This window comes from Strix aluco, chromosome 4 (assembly GCF_031877795.1).
Source record: "Strix aluco isolate bStrAlu1 chromosome 4, bStrAlu1.hap1, whole genome shotgun sequence".
In the NCBI taxonomy this organism is placed as follows: Eukaryota; Metazoa; Chordata; class Aves; order Strigiformes; family Strigidae; genus Strix; species Strix aluco.
Window position 1 is genome coordinate 30,295,482 of NC_133934.1, and position 20,476 is coordinate 30,315,957.

The following is a 20,476-nucleotide window of genomic DNA, read 5'->3' on the forward strand; positions in this document are numbered from 1 at the left end:
GTATTTGTAGTGAGATGAAATGCACTGTTAGCACCAGGTGAACTGTTTGTGGCTGCATAAACTGATACGGGAAGAGCATGTTCACTTTGATAATGATCACACTTTACAGCGGTGAACGCCACCAATGGCTTCCTTCACAGCAAGACCATCCTTCACATCCAAACCCTAATATTGTGCTCAGAGTAGGAGACACCTGCTGTGACAAAGTGGACTGAGAGTGCCTCTCCTCAGCTGTGTAAGAATATGGGGAAGGGAACCATATGGAAAAAAAAGGGAAAAGTTGTTATGGTTCAAAAAGGACTTGGATTGATTCGTTAAAGAAATCTTCTTAGGTTCAGACCACATGAGCAAACTGAAGCAGGAGTGTACGTATGGTTGTTTATCTTTTTTCTAGATCTACTAAAGTATTTTCCTATGTAAAGCAAAGTGATTCTGTACTGGAAATAATACAAAACTTGTGCACCATGTGTTCCTGGAAAGATGAGCTTGGGGAAAATGTGCATTGAAGCTTCTTAGGTGTGGAGTGGAGAGAGTCAGCACTGGTCTGGTCTGCCTTGGGACAAAGGATCCAGGAAGATCCAGTTCTTTAGAGGGTTGCTGGCTCCACCACCTGCACTGCGGAAGTCTCCCAGAGACAGCAAGGACAGGTGGCTACAATCTCTTTAGGCGAAGGAACGCTTGAAGCTCTTAGGTCACAGTAGAGCAGTCAAATGGGTCATGCAGTGAGGGTGAGTGAACTTTAACAAGGTGATGGAGTAATCTTCTACTATTTGATATAAAATTATTAAGTGAATTATTAAGTTCTGAACATTTTTCAGAACAGATAATTGAAATGTTCTGTTACCATATAGATATTTATATGTCTTGAAAATGGTTGTCCTATTTTTCTTCATTAAAAAATTTTACTTGATTTTTTAAATTGCACACAGACATTCAAGGAAATTAACATCTCCAGGAACATGGTTTTCAATATCATATATTTAGTCATGTCTAATAAATGTTGCTTCGAGTCTGGTGAGTGTATTTAAATGAGGAATCTTATAATTTTCACCTACATACCTGAGTTTTCAATCAAGATGAAATTATATTTTTAGCATTTCTCTGTTTATCTGGTACACAGAACAAAACCCAATCTTATCTAAAATGATTGATCTGACATATGAAAAAATAAGGAACAGAGACACAGGTAAACATCATACAGCTCTGGGAAAATGCATTTCTGAAGTGAGAGAAATTCTAGTGGCACCCACGTACAGTGACTGTGAACCCTGCTCTTGGAAAACTTTTCTTGGTTTTTTTATATGTACACTAAATTTTATTTCCTTAAAATGTTTTAAAAGTATGGATTTGCCATTTATTTATTTCAGTCATGTCCTGTGTTTTAAATTTCTGTCTCCATCCTGCAGTTAAAAGCTTATTTTCTAATAACCTAGGAATAAATTTGAAGGTTCTTCAGGGTTTTTAATTTGAGAGGACATCTGTACTATAAGATGTGAAGTGTTTTTCAACCTAGTCCTTTTGACAGTCTGATGTGCCATAAATCTTATAGCATGATAGCTATAAATTTAACATGCAGTTTGACAGTTATGTTTGCTTTTGGTTCTCTAAATGATTCTGAAGGAACAAGAAGAATCCATTTAGACAAGAGCAAGAAACTCCAGCCTTTTATTTACCTCACTTTTGAGAGAGTAAATTGTGTTTGCTAATGAATAACTTCAGGAAAATGAGCAAACTACAGGAAATTTTCAGTTCTCTGACAGAAATTTAGACCTCGTTAGCAAAACCCTTTCCCACTCCAGTAGTCACAAATAAAATCCCAGGCTAAAGGGCCTGGTGTTCTTGTTGCTCCCTGATGCAAAAGGTAGTTCAATTCTGCCTACTTTTTATTCTGTTCAGTTTTAGCTGTTCTCAGTAACATTGGCAAGGTCAGTAATGTGCTTTAACTAGGTACAGCTCAGTCATACAATTATATGTATAGTCCACCAAGACGACTCACGAACTGCATGCAAAATATGTTCCCTTAAGATACTTCAGAGGCAGTTAGAAGAAAGGTGGTGAAATATTTTCTGAAGTCACTTAAAATGCAATGACTCCATTAAATGAAATAAAAAGCAAGCATCAGCAGTCTTGCCATCTGTAAGAATACAGATACCTGACATTCAGAAGCATGTTGTGAAACAACCAACATCAACGTTCAGCCTTAGTCTGGCTCCAGATGAATTCAAAGCAAGTTGAATGGAAGCAAGATCAGCTAGGGAGTTTATTTTATGTAAAATATAAACATGTTAACAGGAGAAAATACTGTTTTTTTTAATGTTACAACCTTAATAACCAACATGAGATTTATCTTACAGTTCTGCAGGTAGTGCAGGGTTTAATTACAAGTACATGATTAAAAAGAGCAGATACTCAACTGTACACATACACTGTGTATTGTACGCTTTACTAGAAATTCAGTATTTTTATGTGTCCCCAATTGTGTGCCTAATAATTTTACTACCTTTCACTCCATTTAAAAAACTAGCACAAAATATTTAAGTACTTTTATTATGATTGCATTGTTTTGACAAGGTAGAGAGGGACTATATATTTACAAACATATACATATTCAAAGTCTCTGAAAACCCATCCCTTTCCATATTTTTTGCTCTTCTCTTCTTCCCCCTACCCTACACTCATATTCATACAGCATATGGTGACTTTACTCCTAAAGAGTCATGGATAAGTTATGGAGTTTGTGTTAGGTCTTCTTTAGCAAAAGCCACTGAAGCTAGAAAATTGTTTCCGGGAAAAACACTTGAACCTGCAACATGGCTGCACAGACGTTGCCCTTGCTGTTAGAATGATTGTTGAGAGAGGACTAGGAAACAATTCAGTATGTGAACAAAATCTGTCTTGGGACATTTGCAAATATGAACACCGCTGCAAATACAAAGCTGAGGTTTAAGCTCAGTCTCTTTAAGGAATGTATACCTACTAATGAGGTTTTGCAGAGCGGGGAGAGAGGGCTTGCAAATATTCATTAATTATCTAGCGTGGCAAGCAAGATGTTTTGGTGAACTGCAAGGTGTCTTCATAAAGGGTTTGCTCCTACCACTTCAGAACCCCTAGAAGAAGGTTTAAGATTATCTAGAGGATGGAGCACCAATTTCAGCTGGGTACAAGCTGAGGGTTAGGAAGCTGCATGCCAGTCCAGCTCCTCACTTACTTATTCCTTAATATTCTTACATATAGTGAAGTTGCCACCTGCAACAGCCTTCATGAGAAGCATTAGGCTGTTAAATTGACCACTGTGAATGGCACACACAAGTTAATTTATATTACATTGTGCAATAGTCCCAGTCTTGATAACCAAATGAAGCAAAATTATTAAAGAATTATAGCAACTCTGAGATGATGAATAAAGGGAGTTATGTGCGGTTTCATATTAAGTCATTCAGGCAAAACCAGCAAGCAAACCTCCTAGGGGGCAAAGAATCATTACTGTGTAAAAAAGTGTGGGCTTAGCCCAGATGGTCCCATCAGGTGGGCACATACCTCCTGATAGGTGTTATTTTACCTCGTATGCAAAAGGAGTATGTTAATCTGAATAAATCTTGTGGACAGTTTTAATCAATCCCTTTGAAGTAATGTATGTTAACTGGAAAGAAATTAAAAGGGTGTGTATCGAGGCTTCCCATTTTAAATATTAAGTGCTATGTTAAACTGAGAAGAAACACCTCAGCAACAGAATTGATGCAACAGGAGAAAGCCCTGGTCTCTTCATTGATCAAAGAGAATATGAAGTCTTAAAAACTAAGACTGACCCTTGCATTAACAACACAGAAACTCAGTGACTTTCTGATATGGATACCACAGATGCTGGCCTCTAAGTAGCATCCAGTGTCTTTGACAGATGGTGTGGGGTTTTTTTACATCAGCACTTATCCTACTTCATTATCATTTCCCTTCATATGAGCCCAAAGTGGAGAGAAGGAAGATGCAAAAAGATTGTTCTCCTGCCTAGCACTCACAGAAGGGCCAAGAATAAATGCAGCTCTTAAGATTATTCATATGTGAGACTGTACAGAGCACAGATAAAATGGCAAAGAGAGAAATACCTGTATCATCAGCTGATTGACAGCTAACTCCAAGAATTTTCCTGTGAGAGGTGGAGCTTTTCTAAATTATAGTCATTGATAACTGTGCCTCAGATTAAAGTATTACAGTCATTCTCAGACAAGTTAGCTCGCAGAGTGCACAAAAGGCTGTGAAATGTGCACTCTGAGTTCAACTCATCAGGTACATACTGCTATGTGTAGCAGACACATAGTAAATACTGCATCATTGTTAGGTATGAACAAATACATACGAACAAATCTGGGCTTCTCAAATTTATAACCCAACTAGGACTACAAGCCTAAAAATGGCAATTGGGGTGTAATTTGAGATGCTGGATCACAAGCAAACAGCTGCAAAAGCAAAAAGACAAAGGCAAAATGTTAAGCTGATTGGAATTTCACAATATTGACATTGTTGCTTAAAGTGCTTAGGTTGATTACATTTTAAAAAATCAAAGTACATAAAAATTAAAACAGAAAACTAATAATATTAACTATGTAAGTTATTATACAAATGCAATAACAGACCAACAAAAGAGAAATAAATTAAAACAAATACTGATAAAAGGTACTAGCAAAGAACAAGTACACAGCCAAAACTTCTTAAAATTTCTAGTACACATTCAGCTGTAAGATACTGCTCACACTTGTCAGCCACAAGCAGCAAAACAGAGTCAAAACAAGAAGGGTCTGCTGCTGAGAGGCATCAAATCACTGGCAGCTGCAAGTTGTCGGCTCAGGTCCCAAGGACATGATGCTGTAACAGATGGATGAATGAAATGTAATGTCTGAAGAGAAAAGACAGGTTGTGGTAGCACTTTAGGACCCACCATGTAACGTGAATTTCAGTTTCAGCTTAGTTAGGTCTTTAATATCTTCATTAAATCTAGTGCAAGGAAACACCTACTGCTTTATTTTCTTTACTCCAACTGCTAAAGGAACAAGACTTTTAAGATGTAATCTACTGCTCTGAGGTAACTAAATTATTAAAATAAAATTGACAGGAGTAATTTTGGGACTTAATTTCAACAAGGTGTTCTGCTTCACTGGTATAGTTTCTCCATCCCTCCCCTCTTCTGCCTCCCTCTGCTATGTCCCCAAAATAGAACTTACATAAAATCCTGACAGCCTGTTCTGTGAAACATAAAAGTTGAGGTCTGAGCTCATCCTCTAAGATAACTGATTCATCAGCACTGCAGTGCTTCATTGGGTTCCATGGAAAAACAGCACAGGACAAAAATGTTCTTTTTTCTAAGTAAGAACACAGTAATAAGATTTATAAACGGACAACGCATCTGAAACAAGTAGAAAACTTCAGATGTCATTAGGCCTACTATACTCAGAACCCAACATCATAAAAATAGTCATTTTAGGGAAGCACAGAATATTATCAGACATCTGTGCTACGCTTTTGTTCTCTAGCTGCTGGCTGAAAAGCTTTTATTGTCCTAGATATTTTTCCATTCTTTCATAAGGGACTGGAAATCTATACATAAGCATAAAAGAAAAAGGATTATGTTTTATTTAATCAACTAAAATACTTTACATCATATGATTGTTCCTGTGAGGATCCCAATCCTGCAAAACCCGTGTGAATGTGCTTAATTTGACATAGAAGAGAAGTTCTGCTGCCTAGACTGGCACTATTCATACAGCTATGATGGACAGCTTTGGCTGGACTGAGGTCAAGACTTAGTTTAGCTGGTGTTAGCATAAAATGGGTATTGCACAATTTTTCAGAGTTGATGTCAGATCACTGGTATGATACCAGTGCTGTGATTTTTTCATGGGCTAGCATGACTTTAAAATGTTTTTTCATACTTTATGGAAAGGCTTATTCCAGTAATTTTACTCTCAATAACATACTGCAATTATCTGTATGTTTTACAACCTAGAGCTGTCTTGAAGCTGGAGAAAACTAAAGATTATTATCCTGTACTTTAGCATTTAAATATTAATTAATATTATTAACATTTTAAAAATCAATTTGCATATGGAAAACACTTCCTAAAATTGAACTGATTTAAAAATTATTTTTATTAAAAATTACTTTTCATATAAATTCAAATGATACCTTAAGAATATTTTTTTTGTTGCTTGTTTTAAAACTGAAGAATGCTCTAGGAATGTTCAGTAGTAAACTGTGAAGTACAGACCTTTGGACCAGCACTGGCTAATGCTGATCTAGAAAGTGCCTTCATTCACAAGGAAACCTTACCCATTGTAAAAGGCAGGTGATTACTGTATTTTTGTATGGAAAATCTGAATGCTTATAAATAAACACATTAAAGAGGGCTGTGCAGGTTTAGCTTTTCAGTGGAAAAGCTCCTGGGCCTCAGTAGAGTTGAAGTCTCCTGTAAGACACCTGTCTTCTGTGTTAGAGACAGAACATTTCATTCTAACATCAATAAAAGAACTAGAGCTGCATCCCAATTATGCTTGTCTTGAGCCTGCATACCAACCTTCATTCACATGAGTGCTCTCTGTAGACCACTACTATTATTCACCCAAGTAAGTACTCTAGGGTTACATTCTATGTCTGTTTTCTTGTATCGGTATAATAATATGATAAATCACAAATAATGTTAGATGAAAAGTCCACTTCTGTTTCTCATTCAGTGTAAAGTGCTACATTTCCTTAGTTTACAAAATGGCCATTGCTAAATCCAACTGAACTTCAGTTGATGTTACAGTGGAAGCTATTACTTCATCTTCACCATTATTTAACAAAAGATATTTCACATTCAGAGTAGATTACAATGAAAAAGAGTTATTATCTTTCCTACAGAAGACTCAAATATGAGATTTGGCTGCACTTCAGAAGCCATTTCTTGAAATAAAGTGTTAGCCATAGAGTGGCAGACAGGCTTCTTAAAGAAAAGTAGGACCAAAAGCAACATTGTCTAATAAATACTTAATGAGAGTGAATGAAATGTAACAGGTAAAAATAAATTTTGTGAGATGAGAATATTTCCTTGTAAATACTAGAACCGTCTGTCCCCTGAAGACAATAATAGTGCTTTTGCTGTTGACTTCATTGGAATAGGAATTTGGCTACTGAAGTACAAGAATTGTGTAATGGAGTGAAATTGTCAAACCCAGCAAGGTAGTTACCCAGCGTTACCACTGCTTCAACCTGCTGTCAATCCCTTCTCATACCCTTTTGATACTTGCTTCTACATTCATTCTTTGTCAAATTCCAGTGTGTGAAATCAGCAATTTTATTAGCGAGTGCATGACCAGTACCAGCCAAATTCACAAACCAAGACTTTTGCACTAAGTCTTTTGATGTTTTTAAAATCAGACGCTCCAGAGCCCTATCTATTTCTGTGGTGACCCAAACGCTGTCAAATCTGGCCAAAATGTTAGAGATGATATATACGTGACAGTGTGTGTAAACTAATGGTTGTTATGTATTATGTTGTGTTGCTAAGAAATTGACTCTGTCTTGAGAAATTAAAATGGGACCTACAGATATTCAGAAAATTGCAGGATCAAGCTGTGTCTTACATATTGTACAAGCAACACTTATTTAAATGGACTGTGTAATTTCAGTCCTGATGGATATATTATACGTGAGCAGTGTTGCAATCTCTGCAAACTCAATTAAATAAACAACCCATGATATAATTTTAACAGAAAGATAAGGTCAATCTCTATAAATGTAATTTATCTCTGTGTCATATGTGTCATCTTACTCCCTTTATTCCAGTGCTCCCTAAGTTCTGAAATCTTACCTCATCTTTACTATCTCACGATAAACAAAATGACTGGACATACAGAATTACTTAGTTCCACTGTAATTTAAATCCCTCTATGTGAATGGTTGGACTAGATGATCTTCAAGGTCTTTTCCAACCTAGATGATCCTGTGAATTTTAGGCCCGAGGTTATGCACTGGAAGTTTTTAACAATCCAAAGCTTAAATGGTTTTGGAAGAATAGCTTTTTTGCAGCAGAGAGTAACATGTAAAAAAATCCCCTATACAACCACAGTTCTGATCATCATGAAACAGATTTTTTTTGCTTACACTTAAAATGGGTAAGTATATGTCAGGAAGTATTTAGAGGAATGTTTTGTAAATCAACACACCCCAAGCCATTTAGAAAGTTTTAAACAATTTTGCCCTAAATGCAATGAACACTTCCATATAAAATACTATTCTAGCTGGATTGGGTTTAACAGTTGACATCCAAATCTTATTATCTGTAAATGTTAGTCCATATAAACTCCACTAAAATCTGACTGCAATTAACTCTTCAATCAGTCTTAAAAACTACAAACAACCCCGCCCTTCCCGAAACAAAGTTCTGCATGTCAAAAAAGTACGGTTATAGTCAATATCACATAAACCATTTAACAGGAGACAGAGTGTATCGTTGTTCAACCATACAAGATGTGGTCTGTGTAAAAGTCAGTTCAAGGGGGGCCATCACCTTCTTTTGTGTGCAGCATCATGGTGTGCAATTGTCAGTCACAGTTTGCCAAGTCACTCTCTTGACTGATAGAATAAAATATAGCCAGACTCTGAATTTTTTGATATATCAGAGGTCAGACCATAGAATTCTTCGATAGCTTGAGCATCTATTTTCTGCAAGATAAATATAAACTTCAATGTGCTGTTAGGTAAAAGAAATACCAAACATGGATTAAATGACTGTATAAACACAAAAGACAAATTCAGTTAATTGTTTCAGGGTAGCAATTAGCAAAGTCTGTTTGCAATTTAATCAGTGGAAGGGTAATGTTCAGGGGGTAAGCCCTACTGGTCTCACTCATAGAAATCAGTAGGAATGTTTGACTCAGTGAAGCAAACTGTATTAGACTTTTTCCAATAACAGAGAGACTCCTTGGAATGCAGTAGTGAACATTTCTAAAACACATAAATATGACCCCATCTTTCTGAAACTTCCAGAAATCCTCTTCAAGACATGCCCCATCCAATGTCCCAGTCCTTACTTTCTCCATTGGATTTATTCCTGGGAAATCAGACTCAAGACCTCAGTTTTGCCAAGGTGCCACAATGACATAGACGGTTTGCTTAGGAATGAATTGCAGAATACTTAGACAGATTCTGTAATAGCTGTGGGCCAGATCCTGCTGTAGTTCACATTCAGACAAACCCAGATCAGCTACAGAATCCAGACTTTTTTGTCGCTTCCCAGTTGTTCAAAAATTAAAATGGTAAAGCTAGCATCGCTGTCGCAAGTCCAATTTTGCCAAGTGATAGTGCCAAGGATTGCAACATAGTTCCTGGATATTTTAGGTTTTAATGAATTAAATTGATTTCATTAGTTATAGAAAACATTCCAAATTAAAACCTTGAAGTCTGATATTAAAAACATTTGATGTTGCTCTGAAATAAAACAACCCTCTCTGACAGAGTAAGAACTACAGGCTTAATAATTTTGTTTGCAATCTTGCCTCCTAACAGAGTTGAGCTAAATTTAACATTACAACCAAACTATGGCTTTGCAGACTAATAATCTATACCCAAATCTGGATCAGAATTTTAACCCCAAATAGAGAAGAGAACATGAACACAGAAGTTGTGCTCATGAACTTTAGCATACTGACCTCTACAATGTCATCATCAAACAAAAGCCAAAATCCATGACTTTTCACAATAGTAATATAATGCCCCCGATTCGGTCCACTAGAAAGCAAAGTAAAAACACAAACCCCAAAATATTAGAGGATACTATTGAGCCCATTTTGATAAGTTGCATTTCTATATGCAAGCAGACTGAATTATAACTGTTATGAAGAACATAGTAAACCCAGCCCTGGTATTACAAGGTAAATGCTTTCACCTTTTTACTGACTTGTTGCAAAGGCTTCATCAACTGAAACCTAAATGTGTTGTTTCCATTTGTGCCACAACCATTTGCAAATTAACCTATAGAACATTCAACAATTTGCTTGTGACAGGCATCAACTACTGCAAATATTTTAAAAACATTATGAACTAAATTTAAGGGGGAAAATTGTTTGCTATCAGCCATGAATATTTAGTTACATACAGTCTTAGAGAAGAGTGACAAGAAGTTGTATTCCTAGAGTCCCAAGGATCTTTCTGTTTGTTTCATATTTGACAATACCCCATATGTGAGAAGCTTTATTAAAGCTATAAATTTTATTGTCTTGACAGGAGACCAAGGTGATCTGTTGTCGGGCCTACACACCAGCAGCATCTGACCCTCACAGAGCCCTGGCTCCCAGGCTCTCTAAGTGGGTTGATGAGGAAGGTGACAGGTCCATTAATTAAATCCCATCTTGTGACTTCTGGAGTCCTGAGACATTATTTTTTAAACAAGTACAGATTTGCTATGAGGGAGGGTGGCTAAGATGTTCAGGCCAAGACACAGGCAAGCCAGTGCAGCAGCAGGGTTTACATCCTCCCTCCCACTCTCCCCACATTTTGTCAGGCATGCCTCTGCCCTTGGCAAATGCCTGGCAATAGCTCGAGATATACAGGAACGTATCTTACCTTCCACAGTGAACAACAACAGCTACCAAGTCGTACATCCGATCTAAGTTGACAGCATCACCAGACGTGTTGAAGAGACGTAACTCCAGAGGAAATACTACACGATAAGACAGCTTAGTATATCTGTGCAATTGCTCCATATACTTGAATCTCTTGAGGTGTAAGGCAAGAATCATTGGCAGTTTTTTTACTCTCATCCTGTGAAACCATTAGAGTACATATGATAAAGACCTGACCAGTTCCAAGCCATTCTGTCTTTCCTTAATGAGTAAATGTTTGCATTATAAAAGCACTTTGTAAGTAACAGTAGCCAACTAGCAGTAACGTCTACACTAAGAAACATGTAATAGCTTTGAACCTGTCTGTAGGTTCTCCAGCCCACACAGAGAATGCAGCTGCGCAGTAAGACTTTGAGGTATCTAAAGTCAATAAATATCAAGGAGGAGATTTGTCAAAGCCCAGGAGGGATGGGGTGAAATAGTCTGCCCTTTGCTTACCTTTTCTGTGCCTCTTGTTTACTGCAGCAAGTTTCACAGTAGTATTTCTGTTCACTACATAATGTCTCTGTGTTACTGAAGTCTCTGTAAATAAATACAATTATCAGTTCTTAAAGGATCTTAATGCTTTTGTCCCACTTGGGCTGATTAACTGGAACCCTAAAAAGACACACAGGATGAAATTCTCTCTCCACTAAGTCCAGTTTTCTAAAACATCTAAAGCAACTGTGCTGGGGTTTGCAACGGGACTTAAGGTATCTGGCTGCTATGACAGCCCTGTATTAGGAGCTGAGGCCCTCTATATGATACAGGTGGAGGGTCAGGTATCTCAAAATGGGACTTAGATCCTGGTTGCTTACATGTCAAGGGGGTGCCTAGACTTGGGTGTAGTCACTCAATCCATCCAGTCCCTCTTAAAATTATTTGCAGCTTCAACAGCTTCAAGTGCACTTCTGTCATACCCCAATAGCTCACATTTTATGGTGTTCTTCTGTGAGATAGGTTTGAATCCTCTTACACAGAAGAAATAATTTAACTCAGTTTTCTGCATCCTCTAACCTCTTGAACTGTTATTTGCTTATACCTTGTTGTTGTCTAAAAAGGAAAGCATCAGCTAGTATAGAAGATTTTGTAAATCCCAATCAAGTAAATACACTTGGATTGAGCTTTTGAAGTGAGAGAGGCAGAGGAAGGCTGGTTTGACAGTGCCTCTCAGTTCACAGAAAAGATATGTTGGAAGTCACAGTGCTGGTATGCTTTGGAGCAGAATTTTAGGCACCTAAAAAAACTTAACTGTAAAAAAAATTACAGTAATTTTTTGTCACCTCTAGTGTTACATTGCAGCTGAGCAGGTGTTTTGAGAACTGTAAATGCAGACATAAACACCTATGTTCCACTTCAGGCACACAGGTTTTCTTGTGACTTTGACCCTTAAACAGATATATCTGAAGTACAGAACTGTCCTGTTGATTGCACCTACATTGTACGTAATAGATTTCTGAACTCCAGACAAATTCAGGCCCATTTAGACCCAGTAAACTCCATTCTACCATTGCAGTTCACACGCACAGAGACTGAAGCCACACTGTCTGCAAGTTCAGCCTACACTCACACTAGGCAGCACCAGAAACGTCTTACAAAGGCAAAGGGAGGATTCTGTCTGATTATTTCTTCCTGGCATCATCACCACAGGGGTAGATGGGAGACCTGAAGACTATATAGATTGCTGAGGCATAGGTATTAGAAGTTATTTACATAACTTCATAAAAAGGGAGGATTTTCCATTTTCAAGTTTTAAGTTCTTTAAGGTTGACAGAGCATGACAGAGAGGCACTTCATATGACTGAAAAATATTTATACTAACTGAGAATGCTTTTACAAGTTTTTTTTCTTTATATGGTCTTAAACAGTTTGATAAGAAAGTGCTGAAATTTAGGACTCTCTTGAAAGATAAGTTGCAACAAAACTTTAATCATATTTTTTTTATCTAAACCAAAAATAAAACATGATCACTGGAAAGGATTTGCTTCAGTGGTAAACATTGATCTCTAATATCTGATTTCATATTTGAATTTAAAGACTAAAATTAACTGAATTCAGCCAATTCCTCTGAAAAACATGGTAACTTTCAGGGAATCATAAGTGAAGAGATGAAACTTTTAAAAAATTAGAGATGGGTTATATGTGTGGGGAGCATAATGCTGCAAGATTCATTAGAATGTGCTTGTGCAAATTTTAAATCTTCTGTTAAGGAAAGAGCCTGATGTTTATTTTTAAAGCCTAAAGTCTCAATTTAAAAAACCAAACAAACTAACTTGTGGAATTTATTAGTTTCCTTCCCACCTCAAAGTGAAGCAATGGAAATAATATTTTTCTAACATAAAGAAACATGTACAGATGGTAGAAGTTTGATAGATACCAGTTTGTTCTATGCCAAACCTCGATGAAAATGAATTAAACTCAAAGAGTTTCTGAATTCCTTTTAAAATGTATTAATTATTCCAAAACCAATAATATCTAACATTTTAAAGGGTAAGTTGACTGCTATGGGAATTACATCTGTGAAAGCCAGAGAAATATGCAAATACTTGACAAGCTGAGGAACATTCTCTTACATGTCCCTTAGCATTTGTTCTTTTGTCTTCTACTTCCACCTGACAGGCTGTTACCTTATTCTTCCAAAGCAGGTGAGGCAGTCATGGAATTTAGACGCACTACTAATTCACGTATTCAATGCATATTAATTCCTTTTTCTGTACCAGGAACAAAACTGGTGGCATATTTATAAGCAGTAACTCTTTCCTTGGGGGAAGGGACGTATGCAGGTGAGAATTAGATGCTTTTGCTGCCTTTTACCACTGCAACTTCAGTAGCTCTTTCATCAATCAAGAATCTTCAGTGTGGCACTTCTACTAGATGTTGAACAGTTAAACCAACAGATCATTGACTGGAGTTCACGCAAAGTCTGCATGTACAAGGAGGAACTTTTCTCTACACCTGCAGAGCTAGTTTCAAGACATTTCTAACTCTTTCCTATTCCATAAACAGGTCAATCTGCATTCTGTTTTTATGGTATTTTAACAGGAGAAAGGAATTTTTAAATACACCTGCTCAAGATATGCTAATTTATCATTGGCCTCATTTGCTTCCACAGTCTGTCTCTCTACAGCCTCTATGCTACAGTGTGAAAGAAGATTTCTATTGTTTATATACATAAATAATACAAATTTTCTGTTTTATGAGATGAGAGAATTCTTAGTGGAACAAAAAAGCACCGGCAGACTAGTTGAAAGTCAGGATCAAATGGACTGGTAAACTTTGCAACTCCTAGTGGAAATAAAAATAATGGATATGTACTATATTTGTTATTAGACTTCTATTGCTTCAGGCTCAATGGTCTACCCTGTGGAGTTAGACTATGCCAGAGGCTTGTATTCTTTGGACTTCTTATGTACACAAGGACCTTTTCAATCTGAAAAGCTACAGAAATAACTAAAAAGAACATTCATCTGTAGCAGTAAAGAAATTCATTCTACTTAAATATTATCTTGTACAGTTTTTCTTTAATTTACCTTTTCAGTGCAGTAGCACTTAAAGCTGTAAAGACACAGCAAAGCAGTTGTTAAAAAAAAAAAAACCACCACACAACCAAAACAGTAAAGTCTCCAGAAAGAGTAGTAACTTGACTGTTCCTATTAACAGAAACCACAAAAGCACTTCCACTTTGTTTGCTAATGCATAATGCCATAGAGCAATGAGAGAAAATACATATTCTAACCAAATATATATTTTCTAAACAGAAGTAGATATGTTGGTAGTGTAAAAGACAATCAGAATAGATGATAGATGATGACTCTCTTCCTGTTTAATCTGTAAATAGCATCCTGCACCTCCCACCCCAAGAAAAGAAAAACTGGGGGTTTGCTTCCCTTTATTTCCAAAAGGAATGATGGGTGGACTTGAAAAAACATGTTATGCTGTTAAATAAAGGCAAATGCTATACTGGGATGTATAAACAAACTTTTAGGGCATCCATTCTTTTCAGAATTGTATAGATCTCTGCTGGAATACTGTACTTAATTTTAGGCAACTACATTTCAAGAAAGATAGAGTTCAAGAGTGAGGTTCAGTTGGACAGAAGGCGGAAGAGTAATGAACATGAGCAGAGAACTAGAGAAGATAGCCTGTGAAGGAAAGGTTGAATGACCTTAGGCTGTTTAACTTAATAAGAAAGCGATGACATTCTTCCTGTATGTAAAAGGCTGCTGCTAAGAGGAAGGGGAGCAACCCCTGGTTTATGTCCAGAGTACACAGAGCAAGTAGAAATGGGCTTGAACTGAAACAAGGAAGATTCATGTTACACAGTGGGAAAATATTGTTGGTATTAAGAACAGGAAGGACTGGGATAGGCAATTGAGATACTACTACTACTATCAGAACAGATTGGACAAGCACGCTGTCTGAGGCGGAGATAGGGGTTAACCTCTTGGGGTCCCTCTCAACTCCACCATTCACCTGTTGGTTGCAGTAGTGCGGAAGCAGTTCTTCCACATTGGAAGCTACAGCCACTGGCTGTTCAGTAGTAGAAATACTATTGGTACTTTTACTGAAGTATTCTGTGCCTTTGCATAAAACAGCCTTTCCAAACAAAACATTTCCAGGAAGCTTAACAACTAAGAAATTAAATAAAAAATCGGAGAATGCTGAAGGACACATGCTAACTTATGTACAGCAACAGTTTCTAACAAGTTCACCAGAGTAAGCTGTAAGAAAAAGTCAGTGATCAGTCTTCAGTAACTGTATCTTCAAATAACAACTTAGGTTAGAAAGGACCTCAGAAGATGCACACTTCAGCCTCCTTGCATGTCAGTGTGATTTCAATTTGACTTTGAACACTGTAGGGAAAGATAAGTAATGCTGACAAAAATAAGTTCAATGTAGTGGCTACAGTGAAGAACTTAAACATGTGCAAACAAAAGTCTGTAGTACCAAGACGGATTCAATTATCAGTGACCATGAACAGACAAAAAGACAACAGAAAAAAAGAAAGAAAATAATGCACTCCTTTCCACAGCCACTCTTCAGTTTGCTCACCTTTTAAAATTAGACTAGTTACTGCAGTGTGGACTACTTGAGGGCTAAGAACTACTAAGTGTCCTACAGGATACCAAACAGAAGTTGAGAAAGAAGAAATTTACTGGATCTAGCACTTTAAAATGTAACAGAAGTTACTTAGTACAGTTGTGGTATCCACACAGAAATCACTGCTTTCTGACTCAGGGAATGGTTAATAGCTCATATGCTTTCTCTAATTCTCAGTTTGGGGTGAGATGCCAGGCAACCCTTCCTAGGCATTCCAGAATAACTTTTAAATGCAATTTTAAACTTGGTAGTAATTTTGGAACTTGAAAGAGTAATTTGACCAATTGATAATCATTACCTTAGAGAAGTAACATACGGTCTTAAATCTAGGTACTGTTTATTGTATCAATGCCAAAACTCCAGATATTTTAAATCTCTCAGATGAATCATCCATGCAAGTCTGAAAATTATTTTGATCTCTGAAGTATTGGTTTAACAGTTAAGAGTATACTAGGAGCAGAACTGAAACTTAGAATAAAAGACTTCTCCCTGTAATTTTAGGATGAGACACAGAATAAGAAACTTATATGGCAGAAAGGCAGACTTCTGAAATCTTTCACTCTCTAGGGACTCTAGTACTCATTCTGCAAAGCACACACTTAAGTTTTAATATGCACATAAGTCCTAATCAACAAAGCACTTGAGTAGAAGCTTAATGATAAGCAAACTTAAATCCCTTTGAAGCCAATTATTACTCCACAGCGATTCTTCCAGATGACAAGGCAATCAATTATTTTCCCCAAGAGATTATTTTTTTCTCTTTCAAACACATACATTGAAAGAGAAAGTGAGTAAACCAAAATACATTAATGTATATTTTGTCATTAGAGGAAACATTCAGTTTACAGTACTTCTGCTTAGGAAAAGCTCAAAACCCAGTGTTATTCTACTTCTCTTTTCTGTACCTGTGAGACTTGGAAAATTTAACAGACAGAACTATCTGCCAAAGAGATGCATTCGTTTACCTTAGACAGTGTGTAATTGATGTGTTCTGCTCCACATCAACAGAAAGGTCAAGAAAATCTTCATCTTTGCTACTAACCTGTTACAAAAAAAATATACACGTAAAACAGAGACTTAGTAAAATGTCATACATTTAAATGCTGTTTATATCTATGTTCAAATGCTAAAGATAGAGCAATTTCTGCAGAAATTACACAAAACTAATTCATTTCAATGCATTTAAATTTTTTTCTAGTTCAATGTCACTATATTTATTAGTAACTCTACCAATACAGCTTTCATATATTTTAACTTCTGTCCATTCCATTTATCCAAGCTCACTAACCATGGGCCAGTGACTGCAGTCTACTGTTCATTAATGGGGGACCATCATCCCCTACATTAGGTGTGACAGGTGCATTACATATGTCCCCTTGTTATGCAACACAGCCTAGTTTCTTATTTTACTGGAATTTTATTTACCCTTTGTATAATATTACAATATATAACCACAGTTTATGCCCTACATAATTATTTCCACTATTAAGGATGTAATCAAGATATTTTCCAAACAAGCATCTGTCAAGAAATATCATATTTAACCACTTTAACTTTTCTCTCCAGTGATCATTCAGAAAGCTGGCCTTATATTTCTGGTTGACACAGCTGCATTTCCCCATTGAATGTTGTTCCTGGTCAATAACTTTGATTAAAAGATTAAAGGTAAAAATGGCAAAGTGATAATATTTTCCAAAATCATTTCAATTTTGACATTATTTTTTTGGACAGAATGAGAGGAGAAAAAGAAATAGTTTTTATTTTATAAAGTAACCCAAAAAATTTTCAGAATGACAGATTTTGATTTTTGCTTTGAAAATTATTTTTCACTTAGAGTGTTTAAATCTTGAAGATGAAATAATGTAAAAAAAAAAAAATCATCCAAACGGGTAATTGTAATACTTTGACTGAGTCAAAAAGACTGCAGAATTACTTGCTGCACATGAATTTAGTCCTATTCATAACAACCAATTCTGTTTATAAAATGCTGCATGAACACTCCATATTTTGCCTCCTATGACTGCATTTCCTTAGAATAACTAAATCAGATGATAGTGAAGTTCAAATCAAGAACTTCAGTGAGTGATTGAATCCATTGTTCTGACACATGTCCCTCGTGCTCAGATTTGTGCAATTCTACGGATGTGAATGTTATGTACTACTTTCAGCTCATCTTTGTATTATATCAGGGATCCTATAAACATGGTGAATGCAGCCCATATGAGTCCTGAATCCAGAGGAACACCTTTAGCAGGATGAATTTTGTTATTATCAAATACTATCAAATGAGGCATCATGCACACTCAGTTAAAATGAACAGCAGTTCTTCAAACAAAAATCCTCCCCGAGACATGATTTGACCCACAGGGGACAGGAAACCACACAACTGGCAGCAATCAGCTGCAGTATAAACATACAGCTGGAATTCGAAAGATAGAGCAACAAAGCTTCAGAGAACATTGTGTCTCTACAGCTGGAATTGAAGTCCTGTCAGACACACTGCATATCAAGAAAGAGGTTAAATACTTCAAAAAGTCTTTGGCAAGGATAGTGTTTCATCTGAATACCACAAAGAAGCTAGGAATTTTGTTATTGATTTCAGAACATCAATATTTACTGAAAGGGGAAGATGAGCTAGTTGGAGCTAGAATAATACAGACCAAAACTAAAGGTAGCTGGAAAACCAGAATAAGAACTGCTGGCATCTGAATGATTCTTCATGTACTACATATGAATATTTTAGCAAAGGAATATCTTTTAATCCATTTTATTATTTCCCAAAGACTTCAAGATGCAATAATACAAGAAAAACAACCCAGAAAAGTATCCTGAGTAGTATACAGTATTTCTGCATTCACAAGAAGCTACAGACAAACTTTCCTACAGCAGCAATACCTAATGTTATTTTTTCCGTAATGCTTGGTCACTCTGAATTACAGATAGGTTATTGTGCAGTTTTGCTGTTACCCAAGGACACATCCTGATTTTAGTACAGTTTGTCTGAGTAAACACTGGATATCAATATAGAATTAGGCCACGGTCATTTAAAGAAACTTGTCAGTTAAAAAAATAATTCTGCCCTTTAACTTATTTTAATTTGCTGTTATTACTTGGGGTGTTATAGTTGAAATAGATTAAAGAATTAATTTTCAATCTCTCTCTCATGGTTTCACTTATATAAGCTTGTTACAAACTTGGTCCAACCCCTTTTTTCATGTTGACTATCACTGCATCTCTTTTTTCCCCCCTCTCTGACCCAAATTCCTGGAGAAGTCATATTTTCTTCGAGTACAGAGCTATTCTTTATGATTAGAAATATCAGAATATATTCTTTTACACATCTGATAGGACCTGGGTAGGGTTTATCTCACCTAAGTTCAGCTCTCTAAAATAAGATACTTAACCTCAGCTTGCTGACTGAAGATAGCTTCTGTGGGCACCTTCTCCCACTTTAATGCAGATAACCTAAAGCTGCATTTTCTTTAGAGGAAGTCCTCGGTAGCAGTACTGGTCTGAGTTTAAAACACATTATTCTTAGGCCAGATCAGTTTGCTGGTCCAGTTCACAGCACTGCTGTACCAATAATTGCAATAGCTCAGTAATACCATGGAGCCAGGACAAGCTATATGGAGCAGAATACCTGATACTGCTAAAAACTTTCTGTTTCATGAAACAGCCTAGAGACAGATGGAGAGAGCTTCCTGCAGCAGCTCCTTTGCAATCTCCATCATCTACAGAAGGAGCTGAGAAAACTAGTTCATCCCTGACACCTACCTTTTACAAAGCAAAGCTTGGATGAGGTTCATTCCAAATTTTTTGGAAAATCAGTGTCACAGTTCTCCCCTAAACAGATTTTTTAACTGTCTGTGTTACTCTTTCACAGAGCAACCTCACAGAGAGAAACTTTTTTTTAATTATTTCTTTTCCCTTTAAGTAGGAGCACGCAATTGAAAACCACAGAAATCAATAGGAGACTTGCAATTTGGTTTCCTAACTAAAACTAATTTCTATTCATACTTCAAACATAAGAGACTTCAAACTGACAGCATCCTCTAGAAAATATTAAACAGATAAAAAACCCCATATGGTTTGTTAATAACAAATCCTCTGTATGCCAGTCACCTTCTTAGGTTTGAATTAACACAAATTCCTCTTAACATTTCACTTATACGTGGAATAATGATGTGAATACCTTCTCCCAAAGTTAAAGTAATAAGGAAGGGTATTGATTAACTAGCAAGGATTTTAACTGTAGAGATAGCTATTAGGACAGCAAGACTTGGCATAGGTTAGCCAAGTAATGCTTAGAAAAATAAGTTTTTAGAAAAGAATATACTCACTTCAAGAAGTAAAGTCTACAGGAATATCCACAATTCTCAGATGTCTGAAAAGATTCATATATTTACATATATAAAATGTATCTATCTATTAATGGTCAACAACAACAACAAAAATCTATCCCAATGCTTACGGTTTCACAGTTCAAACATCTAGTTTCGTTAGTCAGTGTTCCCTGAAAAATCTCATGCACCCAGGTGAGTTCTTGTTTATTGTTTTCTTCAGCTTCATTCATGTTTCCATTTTTCAGTTTCCCATTTTGCTTTTCCTGTTTCTTCTCTTCCTGCAAAATGTCTGCGATGGTGTTGAGCAGGTAATTTAAAAACTCATGTGCATCCTGCTGCATGTAGTTGTCAAAGAGATCTGTGAAGAAGAGAGTCAAGATTTCTAAAGCTGAGTATAACCTTTCC

At 36.5% G+C, this 20,476-nt stretch overlaps 1 protein-coding gene across 5 annotated transcripts in view; it reads right to left on the reverse strand.

The window, feature by feature from the left end:
- Positions 1-2,231: 2,231 nt before the first annotated feature.
- Positions 2,232-20,476, reverse strand: part of USP46 (ubiquitin specific peptidase 46) — a 34,623-nt gene continuing 16,378 nt past the window's right edge. For 2 of the 5 annotated variants that reach the window (XM_074822540.1, XM_074822542.1), the window contains 6 exons: positions 20,200-20,429; positions 16,694-16,770; positions 11,088-11,171; positions 10,591-10,788; positions 9,678-9,756; positions 2,232-8,691 (listed from right to left, as the gene is read on the reverse strand). In XM_074822540.1, coding sequence (XP_074678641.1) covers positions 8,590-8,691; positions 9,678-9,756; positions 10,591-10,788; positions 11,088-11,171; positions 16,694-16,770; positions 20,200-20,429 — 770 coding nt within the window. In that variant the 3' untranslated portion in view covers positions 2,232-8,589. Of the gene's footprint in view, positions 8,720-9,677; positions 9,757-10,590; positions 10,789-11,087; positions 11,172-16,693; positions 16,771-20,199; positions 20,430-20,476 lie in introns of all 5 variants that reach the window. The other 3 variants (XR_012623076.1, XR_012623075.1, XM_074822541.1) reach the window with 3 other exon arrangements.